A 25,835-nucleotide genomic window follows, 5' to 3' on the forward strand; every position below is an offset into this window, starting at 1 on the left:
CCACCCGAGGCTTGACATAGTTTCTGCGAGCGGGGCCTGACAATGGCAAACACAAAAGCTTGTAAGTTCCGAGGTGAGCCTCCACCTGAAATCCCGTCGCGAGACGACTTCAGACCGCGATCAACACGCATCTGCTCAGTGTCCACACGTGCAAAGGACCACAAAACCATTCTCAGGTGCATGACCTCTCGGTGCCCTTAAGTTGACGCTGTCGATCAACGGAAAAGGCCCAGTCCTGCCGCCTACAAAACAGGCCCAGCCACGGGGAACTTTAGGAAGGTGTTGAAAAAAGACAGACCCCAGGAATCCAAGACTCCTCACTCTCCATCTGGCTGTCTTTGCATAAAAGGGGTCACAGTCTGGTTCTGAGATTTTTAAGCTAGCATTTGTTACGTATCGAGGGCACTTTCATCTCCAGGTGAGTTGTACACAGCACACCAGGCAGGTGCAGTAATATTATCCTCTTTGGGGGCGTAAGGAAGCAGACATCCAGAGCCATGCAAGGTCACACTGCTCTATTTAGTCACGACTCAAACCCAGATCTGATCCCCAGCCCTGAGCTGTAACCACTAATCTCTCCTGCTCTCAGAATGTGTCAGAATTACTCTGCAGAGCTGCAGAGAAGCTCTCCGTGGGGGCAGGGGTCTCCCTACGCTGAGTCACCAGCAACAGGGAAAAACCTGGGTGTGACTGGGGTGATGGAGAGCGTCATGTTGGGTTGTTCCAAGGAGCCAGAGAAGTCTGGAAGGGCTAGAAATCTGTGTGTAACCACCTCATTACATAGGTCAAGAGATAGACTTCAAGAGTTAGGGGCAGACAGAGAACAGGAACCTGGGCTCCTGGCCCCAGGCCTGCCTGCCCCCAACCTAGCTCTCATATCTGTGCCAGGAATATCTCTCCACAAAGCATATCTGCTGATCCAGCATTCTTCTGTGATCTGGCCCGGGGTCTCTTTCTGGATCACCTCCTACCATCACCCATGACCCCAGAAACACTGAACATCAAATACACGGGGAGCTTCACATACAATTCTTCGTGGCCATGCTTTCTCATGTCTTTGGTGAAGTAGAACTCATCCTTCAAAACGTCTCCTTGATGCTTTTCCTGAGAAAGATGCAGATCCCTACTCTGGGTTTTGCTTTTTCTTCATTGGCACATCTGTCTCCTATACTAAACATGACTTCCCTGTTGCAAGAACCATGTATTATCCAGTTTTTTATTCCCATTCATGGAATGGTGTTTGGTTCATAGAACATACTCCATAAGCATTTACTGTAGGAGAGAATGAGTGGATGGATGGATGTGTGGATAGATGGTTGGGTATCCACCTGGTGGACAGGTGGGTGAATGGATGAATGTGTGGATGGGTACAGGAATGACAGATAGATGAATGTACAAATTATAACTCTACAGTTTGCTCCATGAATCTCCCTTACAGAAACAGAAGTAGAGAAAGAGAGAAAGATAACTAAAAGTAAAATATTCAGGTCCAGTTGGCAATTCAGGAAGTAATACGCCAGAGTAGAATAGTGCCTATGGCACTGGGAGGTGGGGAAATGGGGAGATACCAGTCAAAGGGTGCAAACTTTTAGTTATAAGATGAGTAAGTTCTAGAGACCTAATGTATAACCAGATGACTCTAATCAATAACAGTGTATCGTATACTTGCAATTTGCTAAGAGATCGTAAGTGTTATCACCAAAGAAAAGGTAACTAACTATGGGAGGTGATAGATGGGCTCGCTAATGCCATTGTGGTACTAACTACACGACGTACACGTGTCTCAAACTGTCACACTGTACACTTTAAACACACACTATTTTATTTGTCAACATAAACTTAATATTCTTTTTCTAATAAAAACTTCTTTTTGAAAGAGAGAGAGAAAGAGCACACACGTGCTAGTAAGGGAGGGGCAAAGAGAGCGACGAGAGAGAGGAGACAGAGAGAGAGAGGAGAGAGGGAGAGACAGGAGAGAGAGAGAGAGAGAGGGAGAGAGAAAGAGAGAGAGAGAGACAGAGAGGACCCCAAACAGAGCCCGACGCGGGCTGGATCCCATGATCCTGGGATCGTGACCCGAGCTGAAATCGAGATGCTCGACAGACTGAGCCACCCAGACGCCCCTAAGTGTAATAAACACTCAATGAAAAAAAGAAAGAAAGAATATCGTGGGTCAAGAATAGAGCCAAGTAATTCCATCCCTTCCCCTGCAGAAGGGGTTTGTTCATTCAGCTCGTGGGCTTTCCAAATCCACATCCCCCTGCCTCTTCTCGCCAGCCTCACTATTTTTCAAATATTTCTCCCAAACAGGAGCAGAGGAGAGAGGAAAGATTCAAATCGCAGAACGAAGGATAGATCTAACCTTACAGGACGTCAAAGAAAAGAATTTTAGGGGTACCTGCGTGGCTCGTCAGTTGAGCATCCGACTCTTGATTTCAAGTCATGATTTTGAGGGATCAAGCCCTACGTGGACTCCGCACTGAGCCTGGAGCCTGCTCGGGATTCTCCCCCTCTCTCTCCCTCTCGCCCAGTCACTCACTCGCTCTCTCTCAAAATAAATAAACATCTTTTTAAAAAGAATCTTAAGATCACCTATTTCCTAATCAAAACTAGCCCATGTATTAGCAACGGCCACAGAATTTCAACGGTGGAAAGTCAAATGCAGTTCAGAGTTCCAAATTCCCAGTCTCCTTCTCCCTTTTATTAACAGAAACAATGGGATCCTTTGGCATTTGACATTTTCATTAAGTCGTTTCTTGAACAGCATCTCCGCTCTGTGCTGGCTATCGATGAAGTTCACTAGGGAAACGAATTTTCCCACGAGCTCTCGGGCCCACCTACCAGGGGTGGCCGCTCCCTGCTCCTGCAGAAACGTCAGCATCGAAACAGTCACATTCAGCGCGATTTCAGAAACGGTGGAAAACCTGTGGTCGAGTGGCAGCCAGTCTAAATCTTCCAAAGTTGCCAAGGAACTGCAACGAAAATAAAAGCAAAGGGACGTGAGCCAGCTCAGCACACGGGGCTGCACCGACTCACACTTGCCCGCCAGCCAGGTCAAAGCCCTTTGCGGGATGTGGCCCACCACTGACACACAGGCATTCACCGTGGCTTCAAATGCCACCCTACACGCCCTGGGCTGGGGACTAATGGTCACCTGGCACGGCTGGCCAGGGTCCAAAGTACTGTCATCTCAGCAAAGCAAATGGGCAGGCAGGCGGGCTGCTTCACGTTCAGATCATCAGTTTACAATTTGGAGGTGCCCTCCTGGAACACCATGTACCCCATCCCCCGCTGGGTGCCCCTGTGGTCTGAATAAGTCAGGGGCATGATCAGTGGTCACCAGCCCGTTTCACAGAACAAGGGGCTTCAGGGAATCCACATATAAATTGTGCTGATTTTATTCTTTAAATATCTATATTTTATAAGGAATTATATTAAGTATAATTACAAATAATTAAGCTTGGGGGCGTCTGGGTGGCTCAGTCGGTTAAGCATCCAACTTCATCTCAGGTTATGATCTCAAGGTCCGTGAGTTCGAGCCCCACATCGGGCTCTGTGCTGACAGCTCGGAACCTGGAGCCTGTTTGGGATTCTGTGTCTTCCTCGCTCTCTGCCCCTCCCCTGCTTGCACTCTCTCTCTCTCTCTCTCTCTCTCCCTCTCTCAAAATTAATAACATTTAAAAAATTTTTTTAAATGGTAGTTGTTCTTTGTGGGTTTATTTAATCATTGAAGTATAATGAATATACTTCATGCAGATTTTCTTGGTATTGTGTCACCAAAGCAAAACAGAGGAGTAAAATGAATGCCGGAGGTGATAGGGTTCAACAACATCAGCAGTAACCTCTAATTTGGAATTCTGTCTCCAAAGAGCCCGCTCACTGCCCATGCTAACACATTCAGGGCTTAGAGCAAGGATGCGTGTAGAAGCATACCCACTCTATTCACATACAAAAGCTATAAATCAGACCAACAAACTGTCAAATATATGCTCCATTGTCCTACATTGACAAACACGCCTTCATAACAACTTGGAGAGCCGTGTCCAAATTTAGAATTTTCCAATCCTCTGTCAAAATAAATAAATAAACTTTTTTTTTTCAACATTTATTTATTTTTGGGACAGAGAGAGACAGAGCATGAACAGGGGAGGGGCAGAGAGAGAGGGAGACACAGAATCGGAAACAGGCTCCAGGCTCTGAGCCATCAGCCCAGAGCCTGACGCGGGGCTCGAACTCACGGACCGCGAGATCGTGACCTGGCTGAAGTCGGACGCTTAACCGACTGCGCCACCCAGGCACCCCATAAATAAACTTTTAAAAAGAGGGATGAGGGGCTCCTGGGTGGCTCAGTTGGTGAAGCATCCAACTTCGGCTCGGGTCACGATCTCACGGTTCATGGGTTCGAGCCCCATGTTGGGCTCTGTGCTGACAGCTCAGAGCCTGGAGCCTGCTTCAGATTCTATGTCTCCCTCTCTCTCTACCCCTCCCCGTTCATGCTCTGTCTCTGTCTCCCAAAAATAAGTAAACGTTAAAAAAAATTTTTTTAATGATCATTTAAAGGGGCGTCTGGCTGGCCCATCAGTGGAGCGTGTGACTCTTGGTCTTGGGGTTGTGAGTTTGAGGCCCACATTGGGTGTGGAGATTACTTACAAATAAAATCTTTACGTCATAATAATAATAATAACAATTAAAACTACAGGAATATAGGAAACGTTAATGATGTAATGTTAAATTGCTTCGATCAGGGGGGAGTAGGCTCTGACTACATTACTGCACTTGATAAAATATTCACACAGGTAGACAAGGAGCACCCACAGGGAGGCAAGAGTCCCAGCCAATTCAAGACGCCGCGATCCTGGATTTTTTCTTGTATCAAACAAGAGATGTTCCCAGAGATATAGATTTCCCTGTGAAAAAGGTGAGGAGAAAAGACCCAACACACCTGTCATTGGTTCGATTTTTCTCTTGCACTTACTTCAGAGCTGCCTGGAGGAGGCGTATCCCCGTGCGGATGCGGTCTGCGACGCCAGTGTCGTGGGCATACAGTCTCGGCAGCAGACGTAGAAAATTCCAGATGTGGGGCTGCTGGTGGAGCTTTTCCAATTTCAAGATCACCTCCTCCGTCTTATTGAGATCCATCTGACAGAAAAACAATACCAAGAGTTTCCCTCCTCCGTGTTTTTCCTGTTCCAAACAGTGGGGCTGGGTTGGCTGCTGAAAACTTTGGCCGTAGAGACTCGTGCCCGGTATGTCACTATTTGGAACAGACAAGATTTGAAAATCTGTCCGTTGGGTTAGGAGTTTAAATAGTGTGAAAATAGGGGTCACTGAGTGAGTCAGTTAAGCGTCCGAGTCTTGATTTCAGCTCAGGTCATGATCTCACGGTTTGTGAGTTCACGCCCCACATCAGGCTCTATGCTGACCATGTGGGATTCTCTCTCTCTCTCTCTCTCTCTCTCTCTCTCTGTCTTTCCCCCTCCCCTGCTTGCACGTGTGCCCTCTCTCCCTCAAAATAAATAAATAAACTTAAAAAAAAAAAGGAGGGGCGCCTGGGTGGCTCAGTCAGTTAAGCATCCGACTTCGGCTCAGGTCATGATCTCACAGTCTGTGGGTTCGAGCCCCGCATCGGGCTCTGTGCTAACAGCTCAGAGCCTGGAGCCTGCTTCCGATTCTGTGTCTCCCTCTCTCTCTGCCCCTCCCCTGCTCATGCTCTGTCTCTCTCTGCCGCAAAAATGAATAAAAACATTTAAAAAAATTTAAGAAAAAAAAAAGGAATTTTTCGACAACACCAGCCAGGGAATAAGAAACCACGGACCAGATGTTTCTTCTGGATTAAAAAACCAAACAAAACAAAAAGCAAATGAGGGGGGCCCAGAGGGCTCAGTTGGAAAAGCAGGCAACTCTTCATCTCAGGGTGGTGAGTTCGAGCCCCAGGTTGGGTGCAGGGATGACTAAAGAAAGAATGAAACTTTACGAAACATGGAGGGAAACCATTAAAGATGTTCATTCCAGTGGGTGCAAGTTGGAAGGGTTTCCTCCCCAGGCAACAGTGTGGTGAAGTGACATAGAATCCGTCTCACTGAAGGCATAAACCAGCCGCTTTAAAGACCAGCTTTGTGAGGCACCTGGGGGGCTCAGTCGGTTGAATGTCCGACCGCCTCTCAGTCTCAGCTCAGGCGGTGATTTCGAGGGACTGAGCCCCTAGTCGGGCTCCGGGCTGAGTGTGGAGCCTGCTTGAGATTCTCTCTCTCCGCCCCTCCCACGTGCGCACACACGCACACTCTCAATAGGTAAATAAATAAATAAGTAAACCTAACAAAGTAAAAATTAAAAAATAAGTAAAAACTAGCCTTGTGACCAAAGCAGGGAAGGTTGGAACAGCAGGGCAGGACTGAAAGGAGAAAAGGGTCTGTGGGGAAAACAGGAAGCAAACTCCAACTCTCACAGGATGGCTGGCTCTGTCCAGAAGCACCCATTCGCGCCTGGCACGTGGTACAGACCCTTGGGATCATTCTAGATGCCCGAGCTTCTCATACTGCACACGAGCAATGGCAAAGCCAAAACCAGAGTATCCCGGAGCCACTAGGCTCCCCCCAGGGGAGTCATACCCCCCCCCCGGTGGCAGCTGGGAGGGGACAGACCCACGTCTGTGCTCTGCACCCGCACGGCCCTCAGCAGGCCCAGCCCAGGGTCCCGCACCCCCAGAGGAGCCTTACAACTACCCTCCAACGGCATCTGGTGCCGTTCTCAGTAAACCCCTGACAGCTGCAAGCCCCTGGCAAAGGGGCGGGGCGGGGGAGGGGGCGTGCCTGGGGCTCCGGGCCTCTTCAGTGGGAAGGACGAGCCAGCCGGCCACCTCCTGCCCTCTCTGGAGGCCCTGGCTTGCGACTCACTGCCCCCGTCCCCAACGTAGGCGGGTCTGTGATTCCTACAGACTTCCTGTCCCAGGCCTGCCTTCCGCTAAAGCTGGAGTGGTGACTGTCACGCCTAAGTGAGCTCAGTTCCACGTACTCCCTGTCCAGCTGCTCCCCCCGGCCTCCCAGGACGCCCACCCACTCATCCTGCACTGTCTTCATGGCCACCTTCCCGCTTTGTCCCCATAGCCCTCGTGTGACGGATCCTTCCTCCCCTCCCATGTCATCACAAAATACCCAAGCTCTGGAACGCCTGGGGGCTCAGTCGCTTCAGCGTCTGACTCTTGGTTTCCACCCAGGTCATGATCCCAGGGTCGTGGGATCGAGCCCCAACTCGGGCTCTGTTCTGACAGCACGGAGCCTGCTTGAGATTCCCTCTCTCCCTCTCTCTCTACCCCTCCCCTGCTCACTCACTCTCTCCATCTCAAAAAATAAGTAAATAAACTTAAAAAAAAAAAAAAAAAACACCCAAGCCCCGTGAAATTCAATGGGCCAACTGCACACCCTTACGCTGGTGGCTGGAGTGTGGCTGGAAGAAGACGGTGAGGCCGAGTCTCCCACAGGCTCACCGTGCTTGTCTCGGCGTCCTGAGACCCCTCCCCCTTGGCGGGCGGAGGGGGGGGGGGGAGCCAAAGTGCATCCAGATAGTGTCAAATGTCCTGGGGACAAAACTAGTGACTTTACCTGCAGGGTGTGTGCCCAGAGCGAGTCAGAGGGACGTGCCAAACACCCGCATCTCAGACCTGAGAGCAGACGGACTTCAAGTCCATCTGACAAAGCCACCTGTTCCGGGTCACCTGCCAACTGCTGAGGGCCCCAACCTTCACCTTCTGCTCTCCCCAGGCCCAGAGTCTCGCCTGAGAACATAACTTGACTTTGGCTGTCTCACATACGGCTTCTACATAGGATGTGAAAACCTAACCTTGGACTAGTTGAACCTTGAACCAAATCATTGGAAAGAAGTGTTTGGGGGCACCCGACTGGCTCAGCTGGTTGAGCATCTGACTCTTTGGCTCAGGGCACGATCTCATGGTTCATGGGTTCAAGCCCTGAGTCTGACTCTGTGCTGACAGCAGAGTCTGCTTGGGATTCTCTCTCTCTCTCTCTCTCTCTCTCTCTCTGCCCCTCCCCTATTCACACTCTCTTCTCCAAATGAATAAATAAAGTTAAAGAAAAAAAGAAGTTTCCAAGGGTGCCCAATGGGCTCTGTCGGTGGAACGTGCAACTCTTGATCTCATGGTTGTGAGTTCAAGCCCCACCTTATGGGTTGAGTTTACTTAAAAAAAGAAAAAGAAGATGGGGTGCCTGGGTGGCTCAGTTGGTTAACCATCTAACTTCAGCTCAGGTCATGATGTTATGGTTCGTGGGTTCGAGCCCCGTGTTGGGCTGAGCTGACAGCTCAGAGCCTGGACCCTGTTTCGGATCCTGTGTCTCCCTCTCTCTCTGCCCCTCCCCGGCTCATGCTCTCTTGCCTTCAAAAACAAACAAACATTAAAAATTTTTTTTAAAAAAGAAAGAAAAAGAAGTATTCAAAAAATAAAATAAAAACCAGTGCTTTGAGCTTAACCACTATGTGTCCGGAGACTAAGTTTCAAATTCTTGTTAAAATACTTACTGCCAAAAAACTGGAGCCATGAGAAGAATCTACGATAAAAGAGATTTCAGATATTAGTTCAGTAAGCGATCAGAGACCATGTACTGAGCACCTCCTTCTAAGCCCCACCCCCTGGGGCAGGAAGGGGAATTAGGGCTTCAATAGGACGTTTAAGGGCACTCTGGGTCCTCAGCTTCCGTGGGGCACGCTCAGCCGGGGCCCGGGTCATGGGTGGACACTCAGAGACGAACTTGCCTGGGCCCTTGGATCTTCCTGCCCAAAGTTCCTGTAAGATCTTTGCCTTGTCCATCACGTCGTAAACTTCCTCGGCGAGCTCCCGCACCTCTTCCAGGAAGGCCAGGTCGTTGACCTTCCTGGGCCGGCCAGCTGCAGCCCAGAACCTGGACGAACTTGAAATAAGTGGAATGAGTACCATGGACATCATTCTGCACGGGGCCCCCTTCCCTCGGGGTTCGCGGGCTCGACACCGAGTGCCCACGCGGCGTCCACCAAGCTGGCACGCATGTACCCTTCCACCCACCTGCCCTGCAGGACCCTCTCTCCTTGACCTTCCAAATGAAAACTAGAACGTTGTCATCAATCTCTCCGTTATCTGTGACGCTCAGCCACTGTATACGGTTACTGGTGGTCCCACGTGTTTCCCTCGCTTAGCACGCCCGGTGAGAGGGGCTGGGGACCATGTCTCCATGACCGGCCCAGGCCCCAAGTGCGGAGGACACGGGAGGGAGGTGAGCAGGCATGCCCCCCCGTAGTGCTTTAGCCAGCCGGGCGAGCCGCCAGGTAAGGGGTGGAAAGTCTGTCCAGAGGGCACTCAGGCAGGCCCGGGGGGAGGCCAAGCCCCCTCTCCCATTCTCTCAGGCTGACATCTGAAAGACGAAATGGCCCAGTGATGGGAAGACTGGGGTCCAGGGGCGTATCGGCCGGAGACAGCAAAGGCCCAGAGATGGGAAGGGGCTGAGGGGTCAGCCAGGGAGACAGAGACAGACAGAGAGGAGAGGGGGAGAGACAAAGGAACGAGAGAGGGAAGCCTATGGTGTGGACACTTGCGGCCACATGACGGTCACGGGCAGAACCCTGCATGGGCACCAGGGGGAGCTGGGGCAGGCTTCACCAGGGACAATGGGGTCTCATTTCAATTCTAGAAGAGACCTCTGGTTGTGGGGAGAGGTAGGGTCCACCAGGACAAGGTGGAAGGGACAGGCAGGCTTCGAAAGAGGGAGGTGGGGGCACCTGGAGGGCTCAGTCGGTTGAGCATCTGACTTCAGCTCAAGTCATATCTCACGGTTCGTGGGATCGAGCTCCACGTCGGGCTCAGAGCCTGGAGCTGCTTCAGATTCTGTGTCTCCCTGTCTCTCTGCCCCTCCCCTGCTTGTGTGCACACTCTCTCTCTCTCTCAAAAAATCAATAAACGTTAAAAAAAGAAGAAGAAATCAGGGGTATCTGGGTGGCTCGGTCAGTTAAGCGTCCGACTTTGGCTCAGGTCACGATCTCACGGTTCATGAGTTTGAGCCCTGAGTCGGGCTCTGTGCCGACAGCTCAGAGCCTGGAGCCTGCTTCGGATTCTGTGTCTCCCTCTCTCTCTACCCCTCCCTTGCTCATGCTCAGTCTCGCTGTCTTTCAAAAATAATAAATAAACATTAAAAAAAAGGAAAACAAAGAAAGAGGGAGATGGACAGACTCACATACATCCCTGTGAGCCTTTAAAGAACTCGGTGTGAGGTGTGCTGCCACACCCACTTTATTTTCTGTATTTCCAAGGCTTTGACACCAGGCTGCTGACTGCTGACCCCGGAGGGACAGCCCCTCCCAGGGCGACCCCCCAACCATTCCCTAGAGACACCGAGGGCTGGCCACATTTCCATGTCTGCACATCTTACACGTCTGAAAGAACAAATCTCGGGCACCATGAAGAAGGGGCTTTGGGGAGAAGCAGGGTGCGGGATGTCCAGGGTAGAAAGGGGGGCCTCCGCCCCAGGTGGAAAGGGGGGCCTCTGCCCCTGGAGAGCAGGACAGCTCTACAAGGCGGGGCAGGGAGGTGTTGCTGAGGCCCATGTTCACGATGCCCTGTGGACACCAGGACAGAAGTCAGACACCCCTTTCCAAGGGGGCCAGCGGTGGGCCAGATATTCAGGCCGCTGTCCATTTCCTATCTGGATGTTCACTGTCCACTTAGGCTTTAAACATAGTATCCCTTTGTCACATTTGTGAGAAACATTTTCTTGGGTTTGTTTGTTTGTTTTTTTAAGTAGGCTTCACGCCCAGCGTGGAGCCCAATGTGGGGCCTGAACTCACCACCTTGAGATCAAGACCCAAGCTGAGATCAAGAGTCAGACACTCAATCAACCCAGGCACCCCTCTTTGGGTTTTTATTTGCCTTTGATTTCATTTGACTTCATTTCATTTCATTTTCAATGGTTATTATTTTATTTTCTTATATTTTTAATGTTTTTTGTTTTTTTTTTTTTTTGAGGGAGAGAGAGAGCAGGGGAAGGGCAGAGAAGGAGGAGGACAGAGGATCTGAAGCAGGGTCTGAGCTGACAGCACAGAGCCAACGTGGGACTCGAACTCACGGACCATGAGATCATGACCTGAGCCGAAGTAGGATATTTAACTGACAGAGCCACCCAGGCGCCCCCAGTGGGAATTTATCTTTAATCAGTAAGGCACAACAGACTTAAAATAAAATAGGAAATCATTTCACAAGCTGCTGGGAGTGTGTTGAAGGGATCAGGTGTCCCATCACATTTAGCACACCCAGGAGGAAAAAAAAATTGAAGCTGGGGGGCATTATTCCTGATTAGAGAGTTACAGAGTTTACGAGATTTCGTTCAATCCCAATTCCTGCACTTTGCAAATTAGAGAACACCGTGACCACGAAGTAACAGTTGTCAACAGGTAAATCTGCCTGCTTTGATGATATCAAAGCGTGTCTGATCCCTTCCTTGGACACGGTCATTTGACCCGCCATGAGGTCAGAACAGATCCAACAACACTGACACGTGAGTAAAACCAATTCAAGGCCTTTCAGGGCACAGTCCACTTAAACACGAAGAATGAGGCCCAAAGAATCTACATGGATTTGCTGAAACTCAATGCAGTGACACAGCAGGGCCAGGCCCAGCCACACACTGAATGTCACCAGTCACCTTCTGTCACGCTCCACGGAAACCTCACCTCCTAAAGGGTGGCCTTCACCTCGAGTGGGGTCAAGCACAAGAAAGCACTTATTACTTCTGTCATCACCTCATGTGAAAGGATTCCAAGGACCCTCGGTTCCATCCATGATGTCACAAATGGCAAGACATCATTCTTTTTCATCGCCGAGTAGTATTCCACTGTATGGAACTAGAATATATCATGCTCAGTAAAGCAAGCCAGCCAGAGAAAGACAGATAGCATATGATCTCACTCTAATGTGGAATCTGAGAAAGACAACAGATGAACATAGGGGAAGGGAAGGGAAAATAAGATCAAGACGGAGAGGGAGGCAAACCATAAGAGACTCTTAAATGCAGAGAACAAAGTGGGAGGTTGATGGGGGTGGGGGGATGGGCTAGAAGGGTGACGGGCATTAAGGAGGGCACCTGTTGGGATGAGCCCTGAGTGTTAATAGATAAGTGACAAATTGCTGAAATCTACTCCTGAAACCAATCCTACGCTGTGTGTTAACTAACTTGAATTTAAGTTTAAAAATTAAATGAATGAACGAACGAACGAAAGAATAAATAAATAAATAAATAAATAAATAAATAAATAAATAAAGGGGCCCTTGGAACCTCTGCTGGGAACCCGCAGAATTAATCACACCATATCACACTGCTGTACTCCAAGGCAAGTGTCGCTGTCACAATGAGCTGGTCGGATGTTCTTTTTCCAATTGTTATTTCAAAAGTACCTCGATTGTCCCTAAGACCAGATCATGAGAAGTGTTTACGGTGGGAAAAATACATAGAAAATCTCAGGATTAAACACTGATGTGTGAGTGTGCACGCGCACGTGCGCAGGTGTGAGAGGGCACGTGCAAGCGGGCCCAGGGAAGTCCCAAAACTGTAGTAGGATTTGGGTGGACAGCAAGTTGTGCCTTCCTGAGTCCAGGTCTGTCTTTGGTCCCTTATCAAGGAATGCTTGACCTTGTGAGGTATAGAAGGAAGTCGGGGGGCAGGGGGCAGGGCGTCATGACACCCAAGAAAAGGCCACCTGCCAGGAGATGGAACTTGTCTCTCAGCCCTCCCACCGCTAATACCCTCTCAGAGGAGCAGGAACTAAAGGAGGCCTCCAGCGTGCTCACCAGGTTCCAGAAAGGGCCTCAGTGCATCGAAGCAGCAGAAGCACTCAGGCCCAGCCCTTAGTTTCTGACGAGGAAACTGAGAGCCACCGAGGGGTCCCCTGGAGTCAGTGTTTCTCCAGCAGTGTCTCCCTCGGAAAAGCCTCTTTAAAACAGGATCCCGGGGCACCCGGGTAGTTAGGCGTCTGACTCTGACTCACGGCATAGTGTCACGGTTTGTGCGTTTGAGCCAATAGGTGAGCCCCGCTTGGGGTGCGCTTGAGCCCCACTTCGCATTCTCTCTCTCTCTCTCTCTGCTCCCTCCGCCGCCCCTGTTTGTGGGCATGCTCTTTCTAAATAATAATAATTGGGGCGCCTGGGAGGCTCAGTCAGTTGAGTGTCCAACTCAGGCTCAGGTCATGATCTCGTGGTCTGTGAGTTCGAGCCCCGCGTCCGGCTCTGTGCCGACAGCTCAGAGCCTGGAGCCTGCTTCGGATTCTGTGTCTCCCTCTCTCTCTGACCCTCCCCCATTCATGCTCTGTCTCTCTCTCTCTGTCTCAAAAAAATAAAGGTTAAAAAAAATTTTTTTAATAAATAAATAAATAAATAAATAATAATAGACAAACAAACAAACAAACAAATAAACTACTGGGGCATCTGGGTGGCTCCATTGGTTAAACATCCAACTCTTGGTTTCAGGTCAAGTCATGATCCCGGGGTCATGGTCGTGAGATTGAGCCCCACATCAGGCTCTATGCTGACAGTGTGGAGCCTGCTTGGGATTCTCGCTCTCTCGCTCTCTCTTTCTCTCTCTCTCTCTCTCTCGATCTCTGCCCTCCCCCTGCTTGCACAGACGTGAGCTCAAAAGCACACACACACACACACACACACACACTCTCCCTCTCTCTCTCAAAATAAATAAATAAACATTAAAAAAGAACTACCAGTCGGGGGGCCTGGGTGGCTCAGTCGGTTAAGCGTCCGACTTTGGCTCAGGTCACGATCTTGCTGTCCGTAAGTTCGAGCCCCACGTCGGGCTCTGTGCTGACAGCTCAGAGCCTGGAGCCTGTTTCAGATTCTGTGTCTCCCTCTCTCTCTGACCCTCCCCCGTTCATGGTCTGTCTCTCTCTGTCTCAAAAATAAATAAACATTAAAAAAAAATTTTTTTTAAAGAACTACCAGTAAAATAACTGTTAAAAAAAAGACAAAAACTTCTATGGAAACCTAAGTTGAAATGCTCTTCAGCAATAAGGATGGACCGATGGCACATGGAACAACACAGACAGACAGACCTTAAGAGCATCATGCTCAGTGGAAAACAACAAACCAATCTCCTAAGGTACAGTCTATGTAATTCATCTTATGTGACCTCACATAAATTTATCTAAATGCTGTATAATTGTACATAATGTAATTTATATATAATTACAGCTCAAAATGAGAAATGTATGGAGGCAGAGGACACTCGTGGCTGCTGGGGACAAGACGGGGACAGAGGGGTGGGCACAGCTATGCAGGGAGATCCTGAAGGATTTTCTGTGCATTGATTAAACGGATACAAGATACTGATTGAACACGATCAAGATATATATTGATTGTGATGGTGGTTACATGAACCTATACAAGAGATCAAATTGTATAGAGATACACACACACACTCACACACACAAATGAGTGCGTGTAAAACTGATGAAAATAGAGTAAGACCCGGAGTCTACTTAACAATATTGCAACAATGTCAATTTCTTGGTTTTGATATTGTACTAGAGTCATAGAAGATGTTCATGATTTGAAGAAGTCAAACTCACTGTACCATTCTACAACTTTTTAAAGTCATAATCACTTCAAAACGAAAGTTAAAAAGTAATGAAGTCAAAAAATAAATGATGAACTCAGATAAGAATACTTACAACCGTTATCACAAAGGGTTTAGCACCTTAATATGCAAAGAGCCTCTGGACATCAAGAAGAAAAATTACAAACCAAGAGAAAAATGGACAAAGGACATGAATAAATATTTTACGGGGAAAATAAGTATAAAGTGTTCATGGAGGTATAAAAATAGGTTCAACATCCCTATAATAAGAAAAATGCAAATAGAACTGTACTGATACATCGTTTCTCATCAGGAAATTGATGAGATGGGGAACCTGGCTGGCTCACTCGGTAAGGCATGCGACTCCTGATCTCAGGGTTGTGAGTTCAAGCCCTACATTGGGCATAGAGTCTACTTTAAAAATGAAATGAAATGTAATGAAATATAAAATAAAACGAATAAATAGATGAGAAATCAGATAGGTAGAAGTGTCGAAGTTTAACAAGACCTCACCAGAGAAAAAGATATCCTCACATCTTGGAAGACAGATGCAGAATATTATAATCCCCATAAAGGAGCAATTGGAAAACACCATCAAAATTAAAAATGTATTTATGTCTTGACTTTGAAATCTGCTTCTAGAAATCACTGCTACATCATACACATACACTACTATGAAGCAGCAGAAGTTGTTAGCAAAATACAGCAACAAGGTAGAGTTAATAAAGCAATAGTGTAGAAAAGTGAAATAAAAAATACTCAATTTACATAAATAAAGGCAATAAAGAGGAAAAGGAGAGAACAGAAGAGACCACAAAAGCGGAAAATAAGTCCCAGGGTGCCTGGGTGGCTCAGTCGGTTGAGCATCAGACTCTCAGGTAGTATCCCAGGGACATGGGATCGAGCCCCGAATAGGACTCTGTGCTGAGTGTGGAGCCTGCTTAAGATTTTGTCTCTCTCTTTCTCTCCCTCTCTCCCTCTCTCTCTCTCTCTCTCTCTCTCTCTCTCTCAAACAAAAAACGAAAAAGAAAGCAAGTGCCAATACATAAATTCAATATATTAAGTATAAATAGTCCCTACATTAAAAGGCAGATTGTCCGACTGGAAAATAAAGCAAGAACCAACTATATGCTGTCTAAACTTTTTTTTTAATTTTTTTTAACGTGTATTTATTTTTGAGACACAGAACGTGAGCAGGGGAGGGGCAGAGAGAGACAGAGACACAGAATCGGAAGCAGCCTCCAGGCTCTGACAGCACAGAGTCCGACGCGGGGCTCAAACTCACGAACCGTGAGATCATGACCTGAGCCAAAGTTGGATGCTTAACCAACTAAGCCACGCAGGTGCCCCTGTGCTGTCTAAACTTCAAATGTAAAGATACAGATAGGCAAAGAGTAAAAAGACGAAAAAAGACACGTTGTGAGACACTAATCCAAAGAAAACTACTGCATCTATGTAAATATCAAAATAGACTTCAAAACACTGACCACCACCAGAATAAAGAGATTACATATCATTATACAACACAGTGTGTATTATGTATACTATTTGTTGCATATATAATAAAATACACGACATGCATAAGAGATGTAATCGTACAGCACCATTAGGTCATGATAAATGGGTCCATGAAGAAAATATAACAATTTGAAAGCCTATATGCACCAACATCAGAGCTTCAAAGTAAACAGAGCAAAGACCAAGAGAACTGAAAAGAAAAATAGAAAATTCCACAATTATGATTGGAGATTTCATTTGCTTTCTCGACAATTTATAGAACAAGGAGACAGGATATCAGTAAAGATGTTGAAGATTTGAACAAATCCCACCCACCAGCAGAAGGCAAATCATTTCCTTGGTTTCATGTTAAATATTCATCAAAGGAGACCATATACCAGAGCCATAAAATGAGCTTCAACAAAGTTAAAAAGACCTAAATCACGCAGAGTTCTCGGACCACAGTGGAATTATACGTGTATTAGCAATAAAGAAGATCTAAGGAAAATCTTCAAACACTTAGAAATTAAGCATGTAACCTACAAATAACCCATGAGTCAAAGAAGAAACCACAGTGCCAATCAATTAATATTTTGAACTTAATGCAAATGAAAATACATATCGAAATTTCTGATAGCTGAAAGCAGTGCCCAGGAAGAAATATGAGGCTTTTAATCTTTACATTAGAAAAGGTCTCAAAGCAATAATCTCAGGTTGATCATAAAGAAAGTAGAAAAAGGGGAGCCTGGGTGGCGCAGTAAATTAGGCATCCAACTCTTGATTTTGGCTCAGGTCATGATCTCAGGGTTCCATGCTGACCTTGGAGCCGCTTAGGATTCTCTCTCTCTCCCTCTGCCCCTCTCCCCTCTGTGTCTCTAAAATAAATTTTTTTAAGTAGATTAAGAACACATTAAACTCTAAATAAAAGAAAGAAAAAGCATCTAGGCAAGGAAAACAAGAAGTAAAACTATTTACAGATGGCACGATCATGTATGTAAAAAATCCTAAAGGTTATATTAAAAAGCCACAGCAATGGTTGTCCATATTTTTAAAAAATTGTAAGCAATACCAAAAAACATGAACTACTTAGGAATACATTTAACAAAATGTACATAAAACTGAAAACTACCAAAACATTCCTGAGAGAAATTCTAGAAAACTTAAATCATTGGAGACATTATATGATGCTCATGGATTGGAAGGCTCCATGTTGTTAAAATCCCAATTCTTTCTCGACTAATCTATACATTGAATGCAGTCCCCTGAGATAACTGCCATCCACACGCACAAGAATGAAGTCAGAGTCCTTCCTCACACCATACACAAAGGCCAACTCAAAATGGATCATAGACCAAAACTTAGGAGCTGAAACTAAAAAGTACTCCGAATGAAACAAGGAGTAAATCTTCATGGTCATGGGTCAGACAACGCCTTTTAGATAGGACACCAAAAGTGCAGGGAACATGAGAAAAAATGGATGAGTGGGACTTCATCACAATTAAACACAGTATGTTCCAAAGGATACAATGAACCAAGTGGAAAACGACCAACAAAATGGGGGTGGGGGAAATATGTGCAAATCATATGTCTCTGATACAGAGCTTGTGTCCAGACTATATGAAGGACTCTCACAACTCAATAACAAAACGACTGATAACCCGATTAAAAATGGGCAAAGGTGGGTCACCTGGGGGGCTCTGTCGGTTAAGCATCAAACTTCGGCTCAGGTCATGATCTCACGGTTCATGAGTTCTCTTTCTCAGACCGTCTGTCTCTGTCTATCTTTCTCTCTCTCTCAAAAACGAACATTAAAAAATAATGGGGTGTCTGGGTGGCTCTGTCGGTTGAGCATCTGACTGACTCAGGTCATGATCTCATGGTTCATGAGTTTGAGCCCTGCACTGGGCTCTGTGCTGACAACTTGGAGCCTGGACCTACTTTGGATTCTGTGTCTCCCTCTCCCTCTCTCTCTCTCTGCCTCTCCCCTGCTCACACTCTGTCTCTGTCTCTCTTTCTCTCTCTCTCAAAAACAAACATTAAAAAATAATGGGGCGCCTGGGTGGCTCAGTCGGTTGAGCATCCGACTTCGACTCAGGTCATGATCTCACTGTTCATGAGTTTGATCCCTGGTTGGGCTCTGGGCTGACAGCTCAGAGCCCGGAGCCTGCTTCGGATTCTGTGTCTCCCTCTCTCTCTGCCCCTCCCCTGCTGGCGCTGTCTCTCTCTCTCTCTCTCTCTCTCTCTCTCAAAAATAAATAAACATCTTTAAAAATGTTGTAAATAAATAGGGCAAAGGAGCTGAACAGACATTTCACCAAAGAAGATACACAACTGGCCAGCGAGCAGTGAAAGGGTGGCCAACGTCATTAACCATCAGGGAAATGTAAATCTAAACCACAATGAGACACCACTCTGCGCCCACCTGGATGGCTATGCTCTAAAAGCCCTAAGCACCGGTGAGGCTATGGACCAGCAGACCCTCATACACCGTTGGTGGCAGGATAACATGGTACAGCCATTCTGGGAAAACAGCGACAGTTTCTGGAAACATTCAACACAAAGTCACCATATGACCTAGCATATCCCCAAGAGAAAGGAAGACAAAAATCCACAGAAAAAAACTGCGTACGCATGTCCGCAGTGGCGTTATTCATAATTGCCAAAGTGTAGAAGCGACTCCAGTGACCATCCGCCGAGGGACAGAGAAACGAAACGTAGGAGAGCCACGCGGTGGAATCTGGCTAGCAATACACATACATGAATGGAGTACTCACACCCGCCACCTGGGACCAACCTTCAAGACCCTGTGCCGAGTGAAGGAAGCCAATTACAAAAACACCTGCGAGTTGCCGAATTCCGTGAGAGGCCCAGAACAGTCAAAAGCCCAGAGACAGAAAGCCGGTTAGTGGATGTCTAGGCTACGAGAGCGGGGGAGCTGAGGGGGAGATGAGAAGTAAATGCTAATGGATACAGGTGGGCATTTTTTTTGGAGTAACGAAAAATATGCTAAAACTGACTATAGTAATGGTTGCACAAGTCTGTGAATAGACTAAGAACCAAGGCTTTGTTTTGCTTTGTTTTAAGGTAATTCCCAGCAAAATCCCAGGAGGTTTTTTGTAAGAATAAACCAGCGGAGGGGCACCTGAGTGGCTCAGTCGGTTGAGCACCCAACTTTGGCTCAGGTCTTGATCTCTCGGTGAGTTCCAGCCCCGCATCAGGCTCACTGCTGTCAGCACAGAACGCACTTCAGATCCTCTGTCTCCCTCTCTCTGTCCCTCCCCCGCTAGTGCTCTCCCTCTTTCAAAAATAAACACTTAAAAAAAAAAAAAAAGAGGTATGCCTGGGCAGCTCAGTCGGTTAAGCATCTGACTTTGGCTCAGTTCATGATCTCACGGTTCATGAGTTCGAGCCCCACATCGGGCTCTGTGCTGACTGCTCAGAGCCTGGAGCCTGCTTCGGATTCTGTGTCTCCCTCTCTCTCTCCCCCTCCCCCTGCTCACACTCTCTCTCGAAAATAAATAAACATTTTTTTTAATTCTTTTAATGTTTTTTATTTATTTTTGAGACAGAGAGAGACAGAGCATGAACGGGGGAGGGGCAGAGAGAGAGGGAGACACAGAATCTGAAGCAGGCTCCAGGCTCCGAGCCATCAGCCCAGAGCCCGACGCGGGGCTCGAACTCACGGACCGCGAGATCTTGACCTGAGCCGAAGTCTGACGCTTAACCGACTGAGCCACCCAGGCGCCCCGAAAATAAATAAACACTTTAAAAATAATAATAATATTTTTAAAAAGAACAAACACGCTGGTTTTAAAGTTCACACAGAAATTCAAAAGAACTAAAATAATTTTGGAAAACAAAACGAAGGCGAAGGTCTTATACCACCTGATTTCAAAACTTTCTCTAAAGCAATAGTTACTGAGACTGTTTGCCAAAGAGAAATCATACACTGAAATAAGATGGGCAAGAACACAACTACATATTTTTATCGGAAACCTGGTTTGCAACGAAGGCACCAACATAGTTTAATGGGCGTAGGACGGTCTCCAACAAATGTTATGAGCACAAGTCAACACCCATCAGAAGATAAACCTCAACACTTGCCCCACATCACGTACAAAAATGTACTCAGAATGGATTGTGTGCCTAAACCACAGCTGTAACCACAAAACTTCTAAAAGAAGGAGAAAATCTTCTTTCCTTCCTGAGGATCTTCGCGATCTCCAATGAAGTAAACGTTTCTGTTGAATGAAAAAAAAAAAAAAAAAAAGAAGAAACCCGCTTCCTTTCAGAAAACAGCTCAGAAACTGGAAGAAGATATTCCCCATATGTCTTTCTGATAAAAGTCTTGTAATCAGAATATGTAAAAAACTCTAAGGATTCAACAAAAACAAAGATTAAAATGTAGCGATTAATTGTAATAAAAAGAGTTGACCAAACACTTCACGCGCGCACACACACACACACACACACACACACACACCCGGTTCAAATGGCCAATAAACACACGAAAAGACACTCACCCTCTCTTTTACGGTTCCGGACCCAATTCCAACATGGGGCAGGTCCCCCTACCCCCTGGCAACACCAGGCAATTCTCGGACACCAGCAGAGTGTCCAAAAATTCAACGGACCTCTGACACCATCCACCCGGAGACCGCGTCAGACCCCGCAGGAGAAGGACTCAGTTCCCCAGCACTGCCCCTCCCCTACTTGAGCTTCCAGTCGCCAGCTTATAGCTATTGTCACCTGTGCTCCCCACCGCCCTGCTACAGATTGGAGGCTCCAAAGGCCTCCTTCTTAGCTTTGATTAATTGCCCAGGGTGGGGGCGCCTGGGTGACTCTTAATTCGGGGTTGTGAGTTCGAGCCCCACATTGGGTATAGAGATTACTTAAAATAAATTTTAAAAAAACATAAATTGCTAGAATGACTCCCAGAACTCAGGGAAACACTTACGTTTACCGGTTCTTTAAAGGATGGTGACCGGGGATAGGAACCAACAGTCAGTTGGAAGAGGGGCTCAGACCCCGGTCTGGGGATGGGGCATGGAGTGCCCTGCCTCCCCAGGTACCAGGGCTCGCCCATCTCCACGTGATCACTGACCCGGAAGCTCTCTGAACCCCTGGGCCTTTTGGGTTTTGTAAGAAGATCTCCTAATGAAGGCGCCATCGATTAAGATCAGGGGCCATTGGCTGATTTAACCTCCAGCCCCCCCCCCCCCCACCACCACTCCGGGATAGGGAGGTGGGCAGGAAAGTTCTAACCTCTAATCCCAAAGGTTGCTTCCCCGGGCAACCAGTACCCACCCCCCAGCCCTGGGGAGGGGTCCAAGAGTCGCCTTCATTAACATAACACAAGACACCTTTACAGCCCAGAGCACTCGGAAAATTCTAGGGGGTTGGGCGCTGACAGCCGGAAACTGGGGTTGATGACCAAACACAAGTGAGGCATAGATATTCGTTCAGGTGACCACATATCTACTCCGTACAAATCCCGGTACTGCAACATCCTTCATGGCTAGAGAAATCCATGAAAAATACCTCAGATAACACGACTCCACCATGAGAACGGCCAAAGTAAGGAGACCCCAAAACCCCACGTGCTGGCAAGAAGGGGAGTCCTTGGAGCCCCCAGATTGTACATACGCTTTGGAAAACAGTCCAGAAGTTGATTATAAACTAAGACTCACTAAACACTCATCCCAACGGCTGCACTCTCTACAAGGACATTGTCTTAACACCGACAGCAGCTTTTCTCCTACATAGTCAAAACTTGGCCCGGGTAAAGAGCCAGGTGCATCACGTGGGGGAATGTCCCTCATTGGGGGATCCTGAACCTGCCTTATGACTATGTTGCCCTTGATTTATGACTGGGTGAAGCTGAAACCCAACTTGTGTGTGCGCCTCCATAGCGTGAGAGTACCACTTGGCAAGTGAAAAAGGAGTGAGTTACTGGTACATACAACACACGCATAAATCTGGAAACATTTGGCTTCAGACACCAAAGGTGTATCTCGTACACGAAGTTCTGTAAAAGACAAATCTAGGGGTGCCTGGGTGGGTGACTCAGACGGTTAAGCGTGTCCCAACTTCTCAGGTCACGATCTCGCGGTTCATGGGTTCGAGCCCCGCATCGGGCTCTGTGCTGACAGCTCGGAGCCCGGAGCCTGCTTGGGATTCTGTGTCTCCCTCTTTTCTCTGTCCCTTCCCCACTTGGGCTCACTCTCTCTCAAAATAAATAAACAAACTTAAAAAAAATGTAAAAAGAGAAATCGAAATCTCATCCAGATGGCAGTAAGCAGGTAATTTGTTCCTGGGGTGGGGTAGGCTGGGAGGGGGCACAGGGGATTTGCAGGGAGAATGGAATATTCCATCACGGCAGTGTTCGCCTAGGTAAACAAACATATCAAGGCTCATCATGCATTTACTTGTCATCGATTATTGTATAGATCAATAAAGTTGGTTTTTGACCGTTAATTGTATTTCCGTTACCTGAGGAAGGAAAAATCAGTGATGTGGTATAACTTCTAAAAAGATACCATTTGTGATAGCAACAAAAAAATAACACAGTAGCTGGGAAAAAGTGTGAAGAATGGTATCCGTGGCCTTCACGGGACAGTATCACTATGCGGTGCTGAGACACTGAAAACCTAACTACACCATACGTCGCATAGTGATTGCGGGATTCCATGTGACACCAATCGAACCCCCAACAGAATATTCTCACCGACCTTGACAAGTTTGTAAAATGTATAGACTTCCCTGAAGGAGGAGAGCGAGGTAGGAGGGTTTGCCCTATCAGACACAAGACACCGGAAAGGTCTAGGAAGAAAGCCAGCAAGGTGCAGTCGGGGGTGGCCTGATGGGTCTCCGGAACAGACAGAGACGTCCGGAGCCGACCCGGGGGCCGAGGAAAGTGCGATGTCTGTCTGAGATCCACTGCATATCCGTGGAGTTATCCAAATGGGGGGAAAAGTGTGATTGGATCATTGTACCCCACCCATGGACATAAAGCCCAGATGAACGCAATACTTATGTGTGAAAGGGAAAACTAGGGTGTAAAAATAAAACAAGGAGAAATCTACAAATAAAAACTGGCAGAATACACCTGACTACCCATGTTCTCGATTTCCCCCGAGAGGCATCAGCCAGGCACAGAGAGTGCTCACAGGAGAGACCAGCCCCGGAAAGCAGTGTGAGGGTACACGGGGACATAGAGGTGATAGTCTCATGGGAAGCAGTTCCTGGGAGCAGAGAGGGATGCCGTGGGCTGGAGGCTGGTGCCCCCTGCTGTACATCCCTCACTGCCGCTGAGCCTCTCTTGGCTAAGCTCCTGAAAGGGGTCTAGAAAGACCCCTCAGGACCCCGTGGAGTCGTCTTTCCTCCGTGGCTCCTTAGAGAGAAAACTATGAAGGGGAAAGGAGGGGCCTGAATACAAAGAAGAAGGTGAAATCAGGGCCTGAAGCCCAAGAGAGAAAATGAGAAAATGCAGGGCCCTCCGTCAGCGCACAGGCCAGAGCCCACCAGCCAGCTGGATGTGCGAGGGAAGATGTCAATGTCACCAGAAACGGGGGTCCTGATGAGTCCATCTCTGAAGACCCTGCCGGTGCCCCCTTCTTTTCCAAGGCCATGAGGGGTGTGGGGGGAGACACCAGGAGACAGACACAGGATCAACCATAGGAACCCCTGGTCTGTTAGAAAAAGTCCAGGCAGGGAGAGAGTCCCAAAGGACTGACTCCTAATTATGCATTCCACGGGGCCAGTGTTTCCCAGGGAGAGGGACCCTGGTACCACCGAGGGTCTGGAGGCGAGACAGCATAAAGAGAAAGGTTGAACAGGCTGGGGAAGGGGCTAGAGGTGTATCAACGTAGAAGGCGTCCAAGGGTGGGGACGGGGCCAGGAGCACAGACAGAATCCTCCTTGTAAGCAACAAGGATGGGGGCACCTGGGTTGGGCAGTTGGCTAAGCCTCTGAGTCCTGGTTTCAGCTCAGGTCATAAGCTCACTGTTCGCAAGTTCGAGCCCCACATCGGGCTGTGCACTGACAGCACGGAGCCTGCTTGGGATTCTCTCTCCCTCTCTCTGCCCCTCCCCTGCTTGCGCGCTCTCTCTCTCTCTCTCAAAATAAGTAAATAAACTTAGAAAAAAATTTTTCAATGTTTAAGAAACAAGGATGGGGGCGCCTGGGTGGCTCAGTTGGTTAAGCGGCCGACTTCGGCTCAGGTTATAATCTCAAGGTCCATGAGTTCGAGCCCCGGGTCAGGCTCTGTGCTGACAGTGCAGAGCCTGGAGCCTGTTTCAGATTCTGTGTCTCCCTCTCTCTGACCCTCCCCTGTTCATGCTCTGTCTCTCCTTGTCTCAAAAATAAATAAAATGTTAAAAAAAAAATTTAAAAAAAAAAAAAAACAAGGATGGAGCTCTTAGCTGCCCCAGGTGGTGAATGGGGATCCAACTACTTGCAAAGGACTTGGAATGGAGAGAAGTGTGGAATGGCTGCAGAGCTGAGAAGCCACGCATGTGCAAGGAGTGAGCTGCAAACCCAGAAGCCGGCTGCAGCGGCAGGTAGGAAGTGAGGTGATCCTCAAGAGCTGGGGTGGATCTGAGAACCAGGAAACATCACAAGGCTCACGGTAGCACCGTGACGACAGTGGGAGAGCACAGCACCCGTCACCAGAGTGCAGGGAACCCTGGCGTGGGCAGCGTCCCCCGAGAAAGGGACGAGGGGTCGCACACGGGCATCACAAATGGTGACTCTGGTGCCGTGGCTTTGCCGTAAAAATACAGGACCGATTCCTCACACTGCGTGAGAACATCCACTTTATCTGCTTTCAGTAATGACCCATCTTAGCTCCGAGATCCAATGGTTAGAGCCAAGCTCCCCGCAGAGCCAGGAATAAGGAAGCCGATTTTCATACTCAGAACCCAGATCAGATGAAACGTGGGCTTCCTGCCCGAAGTGAACTTTCCCTGGGGAATTACAAAGTGCACAGAAATGCACACACGAAATCAACCATCATAATGTTTGAGGAGACCGGATATGGAAACTTGTGCTCACAGATGTTTGTAAACCGAGATGATCAGAAGGGAGTCTCTGCACGGCACTGAGGGTACAGTTCACATCTGAACTGATCTGAAAACAAGCCAGAAGCACAGCAGGCCGTCGGGGGTCCAGGTGGAGACGGGAGCTGAGCTGGGTGCTCTTCCTGCCCCTTGTCTGTCCTCAGTACCTCCTGCAACTGGACGTCTCTCAGATTTTGCCTTCCTAACTCATGACGCTGGAGGGGGGTAAGTGAGACCCTGAGGTTCAGAGAGGTTGAGAAATCTGCACAGACACACAGAACTGAACAGCGACAGGGCCAGTGTGGACTGGGGGCAAAGCCCAACTTTTTGTACTTCAACGTCTGTTCTGAGTGAGGGAAAAGTGGGTAAGCCGTGGGGTGGAGATGCCTGCACACCCAAACCCCCTAATCTTCCCAGAAAGAGGCTTTTTTATACATTTTCCACACGCACAAAAGGACCATCAACTATTTCAGGGTTATGAGTTAGGACAGTTTCCAAATGATTTTCTCTATACCATGCTTTTATATCAAAAAAAAAAATGTAGGGGTGCCTGGGTGGCTCAGTCGGTTAAGCATCTGACTTTGGCTCAGGTCATAATCTCACAGTTCGTGAGTTCGAGCCCCACATCAGGCTCTGTGCTGACAGCTCAGAGCCTGGAGCCTGCTTCGGA

The 25,835-nt window shown here is 47.9% G+C and overlaps 1 protein-coding gene across 1 annotated transcript in view; it reads right to left on the bottom strand.

The window, feature by feature from the left end:
* The window catches only part of ABCA13 (ATP binding cassette subfamily A member 13), a 395,180-nt gene that overhangs the window by 339,188 nt on the left and 30,157 nt on the right, over positions 1 to 25,835 (bottom strand). Inside the window, exons 4-7 of the mRNA XM_027045998.2 lie at positions 8,764 to 8,918; positions 8,530 to 8,558; positions 4,976 to 5,139; positions 2,842 to 2,972 (exon numbers count right to left, since the gene is read on the bottom strand). Of these exons, the coding sequence (XP_026901799.1) occupies positions 2,842 to 2,972; positions 4,976 to 5,139; positions 8,530 to 8,558; positions 8,764 to 8,918 (479 nt within the window). The remainder of the gene's footprint in view (positions 1 to 2,841; positions 2,973 to 4,975; positions 5,140 to 8,529; positions 8,559 to 8,763; positions 8,919 to 25,835) is intronic.

The sequence above is a fragment of the Acinonyx jubatus genome, chromosome A2 (genome assembly GCF_027475565.1).
Source record: "Acinonyx jubatus isolate Ajub_Pintada_27869175 chromosome A2, VMU_Ajub_asm_v1.0, whole genome shotgun sequence".
NCBI lineage: Eukaryota > Metazoa > Chordata > Mammalia > Carnivora > Felidae > Acinonyx > Acinonyx jubatus.